Genomic DNA, 12,309 nt, shown 5'->3' with positions numbered 1-12,309 from the left:
GAAACAGACTTGGTCTGAAACCTGGTTGGATCATTTACTAATCAGTGATATTTAATTAAGAATTATACCTTCATAAACTTTTAGGATCCATATGATGATATAAGTGTCTACTTCAAAGGGTGGCTGCAACAAAGGGTGGCTGCAACATATTTGAAATAATGTTTGCAAATGCCCTGGTGTTTAATAAACACCTTACAATGTCAGTAGCAGTTTCTATTGCTGTCCTGAAAGTTCTTAGAGTTACTTTTTTCCCTTCTCAGTATTCTCTTACTGTCTAGGCAATATTTTAAATGCCAACTCTTGTTTGTTATAATGGAATCATAGAAACAGAATTTGAATTAATTTTAAAGATAGTCTAGCTCTATTTCATTATTTTGTGTGTGAAGAAACTGAGTTAAATAACCTGGCAGTGGAGTCCGTGAATCAGCGGCACAAGCTGAAACTGGAATCAGGTCTCTTTCCAGAGCTCTTTCTGTTGGTCTTGCAATAAATTGCCCAAATCACTCAGAGACACCAACCTAGAGTATTGGCACAATTCATTGCAGAAACGATACGTTAAAGTGTAGAATTGGTATTTCTGTAGCTTTGCAGATAGGGAAATATATTTTTTAAAGGAATACCATCTCTTTCTCTGCCTCCCTCTGGTGAAAGGGCTGTTTATCAACAGCACATGTGAACAGGCAATGAGAGGCAGGTAATAAGGAACCAGATGATTATCAAATAAATAACTCCTTTGCTGTCAAGAATTGCTTATGCAGACAGATTTCTATTTCTGTTTATTAGGGTCTCTTCACTAAAATGTGAAAATAGATTTTGATAATACTTGTCAAATATACATGTTCTACTTCATTTATTCAAGAAGATCCAATAAATAATGTGTTGAACACTCTTTGTGTACCAAGTGCTAGGGATAGAATGGTGAGCCAGAAGCTAATCTTTAGTGGATTAAACAGATACTGAAATAATAATTATACACATAAATATAAGTAGTTAAATGCTATGCACAAGAAGTACAAAGTGATTTATGATCATACAGCAATGTTTGGGAAGGCTCCCCTGAAAGTGTTAATTGAGATATGAAGACTCAATAAAGTAAATAGGTGAATATGAGTCACAGGGATGGAGAAAAGGATTTAATCCTGTGAAACAGCATGTGCAAGGCCCCGAGGAGGGACATAGAATGATCTGTCCTAAGAATTGAAAGACAACTAGTATATTTGGAGTAGAAAAGGCTAAGACAAAATGCAAGTCATGGTCATGAGAAGAGAAGGTAATTATTAGGCATCCCCAAAGATACCATGAAGCACAAGAAGTAAACTTCCCCCCGAAGTAAACTGTGTGTATTAGAATTTTGTTTAAAGATTCATTATAAAAAAAGGTTACTTTAGAATCGCTATAATATTTAATTTACTAGGTAGAGTAATGCTAGGATTTGGGCACTTCTAACTATATATTATTTTTCATTTGATTTTTCTCTCTTTCTATCCTGGCTCATTGGAATTGAGGGAATATTTTTATGTGTGTTTACATTAGGGCTTTTTGCTGTTGACTAGTTAACAGTCTAGAAATGACAGAGAATCTTATCCTATTTTCTTGGCTGAGGTATTTGTGTGGGTGTGTGAGATGCAGCTGCACTGTTGTTGTTTTTGGCAATCAAGACAGGACAATTCTTAATGCACTTCATTTTGAATAGGAAGAAACTTAAGAGTAAAAAGGCTACTTTCATTATTTTAAATTTAGTGGAAGGTACCCAGGGCCTGAATCTTTGGCTGATATTATAAGTTATTTGGCTAAATTGATACAGCAACCTCAGGCACATGTCTAGGCTTATGGTAGGAACACATGAAGGAGAGAACATGAAGAAAATAGTCAAAGCTTTGAATCAATATAAAATTATCAATTACCATGAATAATTTTAAATGAATTTTTGTTAATTTTAACTAATAATTTATTTTTCATTTTTCTCTAAATGAAAAAAGGCAGATTCCTTTTTATACAGATGGATTCCCAGGTCTGCTTTTATTGCTCACTTGTTTTCTTCATTTTTCTTGGACCTTTTCTGTGGTATATAAACACTTTGTTTTCCAAAATCCTTAAATTAAATGCAGATAATATGGAGCTCTTAATTTTTCAAGTGTATTTGCATCATTTCCTTTGGATAAACTATCATGGTCCTTCATACTCTTCAAACAAATGTCTGAGTTACTTCCAATATTTAACTGATTGTTAATTAATATTATTGCTCTCAGAATATTATGGTATCAGGTCCTGTGGTTGGTCAGCCTAGGTTCAAATTTAGTCTTGCTACTGACTACTTTGGTCTCACTAACTTCTCAGTTCATCTCCAAAATGGAGATGATCATGTTAGTGCCTCATAAGTTTTTTGTTTTGTTTTGTTTTGTGTGTGTGTGTGTGTGTGTGTGTGTGTGTGTGTGTTTAAGGCTCAAAGGAAAAAATGTATATAGAAAGCTTAATTCAAAATCAGTGTCCAGGAGAAGAGATGTTGGCTATCATTTTCCTCACGATTTTGATACAGTCTCTTAGAATCCGTTACTAGCTATCCTCATTCTTCTGGAAGTTCTCATTCAGTCTAATCTGCATGCTGATGACTCTCAATTTATGTCTCCATTCCTAACCTCACTCTTTCCTAAGCTTCAGACTTGTATATCTGACTGCTTATCTACACTTAAATATCTACTACATACTTTAAACATAGCATGTCTAAAAACAGAACTTTGATCTCTGCCACCTGCCGATACTTGCCTCCCCAGTCTGTCCCCACCATTCTTTCCTATCTCAGTTAATGGCACCATCCTCTGTACTTGTTTTGGGCTTTACTTTAGCTATCAACCCCCACCCAGTTTATCAGCACATCTAGCAGCATTATCCCAGAATATGTCCTGAATCTAACCACATGTCACCATATTCTCTACGAGCACCATAATCCAAGGCAATAATCTCTTCTGCTTGGGCAGATATATAAGGAGTGGTTTCCTTATTTCTCTCTGTTTTCAGTCTTGCTCCTATAATCCATTCTCCACATTTTGAAGGCTGATAGTTTCAAAACATAGATTATTTTACCCTTACCATTTTACTGAAATTGGAAAAATGTCCAGAAGTTTTGAAAACCCTCTATGATCTGGACTCTGACTTCTTTTCTTCCTATCTCTCAACCACAGCTAGTTCATTTCTGTCTTAAGGTCCTTACATTAGCTTTTCCTGCCAATTTGGGATATTTTTCACCCAGATCATCACAGTGTTGGCTCCTTGTAATTTTTAGTTCTCGGTTTTGATAATAGCTCCTCAGAGAGGTTTATACTGACATCTTTCCTTCCTTAATAGCTGATCAATACCTGAAATCTGCCCTCCTTTCTTTTTTTCATAAATTGCCCCTCCCTACTCACAAGGTAATTTATGTTCCATGAGGGCAAGAACTTTATTCATCTTGTTTATTACCATATCCCCAGTGCATATGTGGAAAGAATGATGGATAATAAGATTTCTACATTCAGGGAAATAAGGTTTGTTTCATCCTGCACAAACTTGCATAGATGCTTATTTTAGAATTAACAATGTTAATATTTTGTCTCTTTTAATGTGTTTTCTCTGTTCTAGATTTGTAAGCCCTTTAGGGTAGGAAGTATTTCTTCATTGTTTTTAGCTCTCATAGAATGCTAAATACCATTTTAGTACTTAACATTGATTGAATTGAATTGAAAAAATCAGTCTAACATCTTTATTTCCTCTGAAATTATAGTAATTATATATGTGTGTGTTTATGTGTATCTATATAAATAGATACATAATTTATATAAATTCTGAAAGTAGGTGTGTATAAAATATGCCTTCCCCTTTTATACCTTGTAGTTCATAATTGGACCCTGGAGGACACACTTCAGTGGTTAATAGAATTTGTAGAACTACCCCAGTATGAGAAGAGCTTTAGAGAAAATAATGTCAAAGGAACAACGCTTCCCAGGTGAGTCTTTATTATCCAAATGTATTTTTTCCACTCATGGAGAGTTATATACTACATGTTACTTTTCATTGCCAAATCTACAAGTTACTTCTGTGGCTAAGAACTCAAAGGACATATTATACATATATCCATTCTTTAATTTTTGAAGGTATGAGTTTTTGCAAGTTTTAATCAATTTTTCTTGTCTAAACAATACCAAACACCCTTTTAAAAATTTATACCCAAGAAAAGTAATTTTGAGAATGAGAAGGTGGGCCAGCTGTATCTTTTTTTAGATAACATCAAAGGAACCAACCTCTGACCATCTAGTAAATATGAAAAAAAAATTGTTTATTTGATATAGATCCACCTTTATGAAAAGATCTGTTTGAATGGATTAATTTATAGATCCTTCTTAATTGGCATTCTTTTAATAACAATAACCACTCAGTATTAGTGGCCATAAGTTAAACCTTAAAAAATGAATTTTAATGAACAAAATGTAAATAATAGCAAGCACTTTTAACTGTAAATTGCATAGAGGTACTCTATATTATCTCATTTAAACTTCATGGTTAACATGAACTATGTATTCTATCCCCATTTTATAGATTTAAAAAACCAAGTCAGAGAGAATTTAAATATTTTGCCCAAGGCAGCATTTGAACACAAATAAATCTGATACCAGAGTTTAGGATGCTAATTTATCCTTTCTATGTCTGGAATTGTTACTAGTTTTCTGAATTATATTTCCTAAATCTCCATTAGTAAACTTAATATTTATAGATTTTAATGTTAAAATTTGCAATAATTCTACCAGAATTTGACCTTTACAAAGTTGCTTATATTTCATTCCTCCCTGGATTGTTTCTTACACCAAAAAAAAGACTCTAATCCCTTTTTATTACCTAACTAGAGGCCCGTTGCACAGATTTGTGCACCAGTGGGGTCCCTTGGCCTGGCCTGTGGAATCAGGCCAAAACCGACTCTCTGACATCCCCCGAGGGTCCCAGATTGTGAGAGGGCGCAGGCCAAGCAGAGTGACCCCATCAGTGCATAATCGGGGCTGGAGAGGGATGTGGGAGGTTGGCCAGCCAGGGAGGGACCATAGGAGGGCTCCAGGGCGTGCCCAGCCCATCTAGCTCAGTCCTGATTGGCTGGACCCCAGCAGCAAGCTAACCTGGTAGGAGCATCTGCCCCCTGGTGGTCAGTGCACATAGCGAGTGGTTGAGCAGCATTAGCATATTACACTTTGATTGGTTGAACAGATGACCGGACACTTAGCGTATTAGGCTTTTATTATATAGCAGGCGTCCTCAAACTACAGCCCGCGGGCCACATGCAGGTGTTTTTGCTGTTTTGTTTTTTTACTTCAAAATAAGATATGTGCAGTGTGCATATGAATTTGTTCATAGTTTTTTTTAAACTATAGTCCGGCCCTCCAACGGTCTGAGGGACAGTGAACTGGCCCTCTGTTTAAAAAGTTTGAGGACCCCTGTTATATAGGATTATTATAGATGATGAAATATGCACATTGTATTTATAATCATTTTGCTTACCTACCCTATTTTATTGATTGCAAGTCTATATTTTGGAACAAGTTGGAAGTTTTCACATTTCCCTTAAATGTATTCTGAACATCAACATCAATATTTTTTATTTTACTGTGCACATGACTATAGTGATGAAATTATGAGGATAAGTGTTAGTTCAACAAGTGCATATTCAGTATCTTTATGTTCATAGATGCTGGAAAGAAGACAAAAATCAAATATGATATAGTTTTTGCTTTTAAATAAGACAAAACAAGCAGGATAGTAGAGCATTAAAATGGGATTAGAGTTTTCTGAGATATATATGTTACCCTGGTTATGAGGAACCCATGGTATTTTTCTTACGTTGTCTTTTGGGAAGTTTCTTTATAAAACAACAACATTAAATAAAATTGACTACTCTGTATTATGGCAGTAAATGTTATAGCTACTTTTTTCTTTTGATTAAATAAAAGGTATCAGAGATACCTCAAATTCTGGTGGAATTGTTGAAATAATTCACACTTAATCAAGATCAATTTTTAAAAATAGTGAACATGTTTCTACAGAAGAAAAGTTATGTATGTAGAAGCTTTCAGGTCAGCACATTGGAATCTTATATGGTACTGTAGTTAGATAAGTCCATTTAAAGAGGCAGTATCATTTAACTTAAACAACCATGTAAGTTATAGAGCGTTTTGTAGGGCAACTGCAGATATAGGAGCTATTTATAAAAAAGCATTAGAAAATATATTACATATTCTAGATGAATATATGCCTAAAACAATTCATTATTGTTTCCTTTCTGTGACATTAAAATATTGTTACCTCTGAAATAGATAGCCAAAATTATGTTAGTTTTATATTAGTTATAATGGTTATCTTAAGCCTTTTACTGTATTTTCTATTCTCTGTAATTCTTATTACCAGAGCTTTTTACTAAGGCTCTCTTCACCTGATACATTCCTCCTCATTCCTTTCAGACTTGTGTGATCTTCCCTGACATCCTCACCCACTAAGGTAGAATCACTTCCACCTCTGGGCTCATATTGAACTTTGCATAAAATTCTGTTACATAGTTTCCTTTTTACTACATCTCATTGTCTTTCTTAAATTTAGTCTATTGATAGTATTGCTATGGATTCATTCATGCATCCATCCATGCATTCATTCATCTATTATACAAACATTTTTCAAGCATCTACTTTTGCCAAGCACCATGCTAGGTTTGGGGATACAGAGCGAAGATCATTTTTGCTTTCAAGGACTTTAATAAGTGTCATATTAAAGGAGTAATAGGAACATACACGTAAGGTATCTGTGGAGAAGATGAAGGAAGACATTTTATAAAGGGAAAGTTAGAGATCTTTACTCTCTAAAGTTTTATAGAAGCCTTATAGGAGTTCCTGTAGCTTCTTCATACTCAGAGGTTCTGATATCGCCCTAACTCAAGTGTAGTGGTTCAGGTGCAGTCGTTGGAATCATACATATTTGGGTTTGAATCTCTGCCTTACCTCTTACTAATTATGTAATCTTGAGCAAGTTACTCAACCTCTCACTACTTTAGTTTCCTCATCTATAAAATGGGAAATATATATACAGACACACACTAACATACAATATAGTTTGTTTTGAATTTTAATTAAGCCCTGACCCAGGTCCCGACACATAGTACATGCTTGTTTTTATTGTCATTGTTATTAACAATTACTTTATTATTATTATTATTATTATTATTATTATTAGCATCATACTTGGTTGTTAAGAAATCTTAGCTGACTACTGACTGGGCTGCTTGGGTTTGAAGTTCAAATTGAAGTAATTTTATTACCTTGTTTTACCTGTGCCTTTGGCCCCCTACTTACTTTTTCATAGCTAATAAAATGGGTCAGTACTTCTTATTACATAAATCCTTCAGTTTACTTTCCCAACTAATGATGACTGCTTACTTCCCACTTATGACTTAGTGGACTTTGTTTAATTTTTAAACAGTTTAAACATTAGACTGTAAAGCTATAGACTTCTTAAATATTATTTTTTAAAGTCTGCTATTACTTATAAGTTTCTTGTTCTTCGTGAAATGACAGTAGGATGTCAGGTAATTAATGATTATAAAATATTTTGAATTTGATAAATTTTAAAATCCTATTAAGTTACAGTACAAAATAACCTCAGAAAACAAAAATACCAACCTAGCAACTAAATTATTAACATTCAAGAGTGTTTGTACAGCTAACATTGCACTGAGAAGGTTTTTGATACATGTAATAAAGTATTAAGTCACACTTGAATAAGCTCTTACAGTAATGATCACTAATATGTAAATTATTAAATATGTTGCTCAAATATTGAAATTTATATGCTAGAAATATTTTTATTTAATATATATGTATTTTTTTAAATGAACAGGATAGCAGTACATGAACCTTCATTTATGATATCTCAGTTGAAAATCAGCGACCGGAGTCACAGACAAAAACTTCAGCTCAAGGCACTGGATGTGGTTTTGTTTGGACCTCTAACACGTTAGTATTTGCTCTCACAGAATATGATGCAAAAGAATAATCAGATCATCTATTTGTTATCTAAAGAAGGAAAAAGTAAGGAAGGTAGTAGACCACTAAGAAGAATAATCTATTAGGTATAAAGGAAATTTAATACTATCTTAAAACAAAAGATTTATAGGGTTAGACTTTTTGTCATTGAAATATAGAGTGGGAAATTTTCAAAGCTTGTTTACTGATATTAAAGGTTATAAACATTATGTTAGTTGAAAATTTAGAATTAAATTTCTAGATTTGAAACTTTATGTCTTTATAGCAATTTTGTTAATGTTATTATAGTTGGATGTTCACTGAAGAGTCCCTTTAAAAAATGGTGCAATCTAACCATCTTGATGCATGAAGTAATAGAACCTAACTTGATTTCATTAATCACCAAGAAAATAATTTTTTATATAGATCAAAAGTAAAGACCCACTTTAAAACTTTACAAAGTAACAGACTCTCCTGACACAAGCACAACGTGGTGAAATGTTCTTTAGATTGTTTGGAAGAGGAATAGTTAAGTAATTAATCTGTCATATTTGTAAAGAAAATAAACCTGTATTTCTTTAATTTGACAGGACTACTGTTTCTCAGAAGGAAAGTTTAATATGCTTATTTAATTTAATTTCAAATTTCAGAAAGTGTTTCTAGAGGCACATGTTAGGGGAATTATGTTTTATTTTTCCAAAGCCAAAAATGAATAACATAATTAATACAAGAAAAATGACTTCCACAAATTACAAATTAGGAAACTAACATTTATTTTACCTCCATTCTTGAAGCTAGGACACTTGCAGGTTTCTATGATACTATCTCAGGGGTGGCTCTGCTAAAAAAGAGTTGCTGAAGCGGTTGGATGGATTCCATGACTTTACTGGAGGTTCTTTTTTGGCTCAGGCTAAAAGAGCAGCTGGTGAAACAGCTGGAACTTCCCTTTGTGAGGGTTGGTGGAAATGCTCTGTTGGAAATTACAAACCCTAGGAAATAGAACACTACTGAAATGCCGAGCATTCCACGGAGATGATGCCCTTTCTAACCTTTTCCTTGTCTAAGTTTTCTACTGGATCTCCTGGGGGTTGTCTTCTGTGTGATTCTTCCTGATTTTTTCATGTGGATGATTGGTGAAAATAGGAATTAAATTCCAGAATTTATCTCTATATAAACTTGGTCAGAAATATTTATATTTTATTAATTCAGGAACAAACCACCCTCTAAGCCAAAACAGTATTATATTATTATTTGAAAAGGAGCCAAACTAGTCTCAGAGAATGTTGAAAATAAATATTTTAATAAACAAACTAATTAAGCTACATCTTTTTATTGTTTATCTTAAAATTTTTATTTGAGTGAATGAGCCTGTAGTTGGAACACCCATGTTAGATTTATACAAAACCAGCAATGTCAAATGAACAGAGATACATTTTAAAGGAGTTTTCCCTAAAATCTTTTCTAGTTCGTGGTACATACTGCAGTTTGGAAACTTGCCCATCTATTTATTGTTATTTCTAGTGATTATATTTCAGCCTGAAACGGGCTCATAATTGAACTAGAGCCTGAGTGGAACCTCTCAGTCTGAGGCAGAAATAGAAATAAATCCTTTGAGACTTTACCCTGGGGTAGTGCATCTCTTTCACTGTGGGCGAGGGCATGCACTCTGGAAACACACAACCCTGAGGGTGTCTAGCATAGAGCATGCTATTTATTGCACTGTGCAAACATATACGAACCCTAGACTTGTACGCACAGGAACTTGTCACGCATACATTTTATTGTGTTAGTTATCATTGTGTCTTTCTCCAATGAGCCCCCTGAAAATTAATGTGTATTGACAACTCTAGTAAAGTTCCTAATAAACTAGGATATTATTTGACTAGTGATTTCTATGTTTTGTATCATTGAAGATGGTAGGCCCTGGCTCCTTACTCTTTACTTATAACAATGTTGGGTTTACTGTCTTGCCTGACTTGGTAGGGAAGGTGATCCTGTTCTTCCTAATAGCCCAGATATCTCTGGCACGTAACCATCTAAAACAATATTGTTATGGTCATTTAACCGATGGTTTCTTAACCTTGGCATTATTCACATTGCAGGTTAGATAATTCCTAGGTAAATTTTTTGTAGAAGAGGGTAAGGGGGGCGGGGAATGATTTTCGTGAGCATTGTGGGATGTTTAACAACATCTTTGGCTTCTACCTACTAGACATCAGTAACAGCTCTCCCCAGCTGCTTTCACTCTCCTCCCAGTTGTGACCAAAAAATAAAAAAGTCTAAATGTTTGCTGGGGAAAAATATCACCTTTGGTTGAAAATCACTGATTAGTCTTAATTAGTTACATGGCTATATGCTTGGGGAAGATGCTTTTTGGTGAATGATTAGCATTCCAGTTTATCAAAGCATCACAGCTGCCTAACTTGACTATAGGAATTGGAATGCCATGCTGACATTCTTTATAACTCCTTCACCCAGAGGACCATTCTCAGTACATCATGGGAGGTGCTGTCGGTTTTTCAGGAGTCCCAGGACTTCTGTTACTACCTCCTGTACCAGCAGGGACATGGAGCGTCCATATTGGTTTGTCTCTGTCTCCTGTAGGTCTAGTACAGTGGTTGGCAAGCTGCGGCTCTGTTGACTAATGAGTTTGCCGACCACTGACCTAGACTCTCGATTCCAATAATTACAGGCTGTTGTTGTTCCTTGTGATTAAGCCCCTATCCCAGTGGTCAGCAAACTCATTAGTCAACAGAGCCGCAGTTTGCCGACCACTGGTCTAATATATCAGGTAGTTTTAATAAAAACATTGATTATTTGAAAAGGATTTTTTAGAAGGTTGAGCTTTTATATGGGAGGGTCATCTTGACTTTTTTTGTTTGTTTTATTTTTAGATGCCTACTAATTTAAAAAAAGTCTCTCTGTGTATTGAGATTCTGTTACACTCAAAGATTAATTTAACCATCTTTAATTCTCTCCATAGGCCCTCCTCATAACTGGATGAAGGATTTTATCCTCACAGTTTCTATAGTAATTGGTGTTGGAGGTTGCTGGTTTGCTTACACGCAGAATAAAACATCAAAAGAACATGTTGCAAAAATGATGAAAGACTTAGAGAGTCTGCAAACTGCAGAGCAAAGTCTAATGGACTTACAAGAGAGGTAAGTAAAACAAGCTATAAGTCTTCTTATTTATGTAGGAAAATACTATTTATGAAAATGTAATATGGGCATGTGCATATACACATTTAGGTTGATACACATCAGGAATGTATGTACACTTCATTTCATATATGTACAAAAGTATCATATTTTTATAATTATGGATTTATTATGAAGGCATGCTCTAGGGAATGAATGGGTAGAGACCAATGGAAATCAATCATAAATAGGTGGAATTATATATGAAGTTGTTATATTTTTGACATGATTTCAATAATTCTGTATTTCCTAAAAGTCTCTTTGCTAAAGAGTATTTCCCTGTTATCCCTGTATTTTGATCTCAAGATAACCAAAATAGTCTGGCCAGTGTGGCTCAGTTGGTTGAACATAGACTTATGAACCAGGAGGTCACAGTTCGATTCCCCATCAGGGCACATGCCCAGAGCTGATCAATGATTCTCATTATTGATGTTTCTATCTCTCCCTCTCCCTTCCTGTCTGAAATCAATAAAAATATATATTTTAAAAAAGATAACCAAAATAGCTGTATATAATAGGCTACCTAATGATTTTATTATCCAGACTTAAGATTAATAGAAAATTCTACAAATTTTGATTGCATATATCCTACTGCTTGATATATATTTATTTTTTATTTAACAAAATGAAATTTTGGAAACTTGTACGGAATTACATTTTTATTCTTTAAGACTTGAAAAGGCACAGGAAGAAAACAGAAATGTTGCTGTAGAAAAGCAAAATCTAGAGCGCAAAATGATGGATGAAATCAATTTCGCAAAGGAAGAGGCTTGTCGGCTAAAGGAGCTAAGGGAGGGAGCTGAAAGTGAATTGAGTAGACGTCAATATGCAGAGCAGGAATTGGAACAGGTATTTACATTTTTAAAAAAGTATTTGTTAGAATATTTGTATTGCCATTCTGAGTTTTTTGTTTTTGTTCAATCTTGTACATTTAGTTCATTGTATACTCTTCAGTTAATCAAAGAATCATTTGTTCATATTGTTTGCATTGGTCAAAATCCTTTTAGCAAAATAACAAAGTAGTAACTAAAAGATAAAGTTGCCATCATGTTCTCTCATTCATGAAATCTCATCCCAGGCCATAT

General features: G+C 34.3%; 1 protein-coding gene across 2 annotated transcripts in view; it reads left to right on the top strand.

The window, feature by feature from the left end:
* The window catches only part of STIM2 (stromal interaction molecule 2), a 125,189-nt gene that overhangs the window by 92,978 nt on the left and 19,902 nt on the right, over positions 1-12,309 (top strand). For both annotated transcript variants that reach the window (XM_079772282.1, XM_079772281.1), the window contains exons 4-7: positions 3,868-3,979; positions 7,900-8,015; positions 11,008-11,185; positions 11,896-12,073. In XM_079772282.1, coding sequence (XP_079628408.1) covers positions 3,868-3,979; positions 7,900-8,015; positions 11,008-11,185; positions 11,896-12,073 — 584 coding nt within the window. The remainder of the gene's footprint in view (positions 1-3,867; positions 3,980-7,899; positions 8,016-11,007; positions 11,186-11,895; positions 12,074-12,309) is intronic.

The sequence above is a fragment of the Cnephaeus nilssonii genome (assembly GCF_951640355.1).
Source record: "Cnephaeus nilssonii genome assembly, chromosome: 1".
Taxonomy (NCBI): Eukaryota; Metazoa; Chordata; class Mammalia; order Chiroptera; family Vespertilionidae; genus Cnephaeus; species Cnephaeus nilssonii.
Note: the sequence above shows the minus strand (reverse complement) of the source record. Positions and strands in the feature narration are given on the sequence as shown.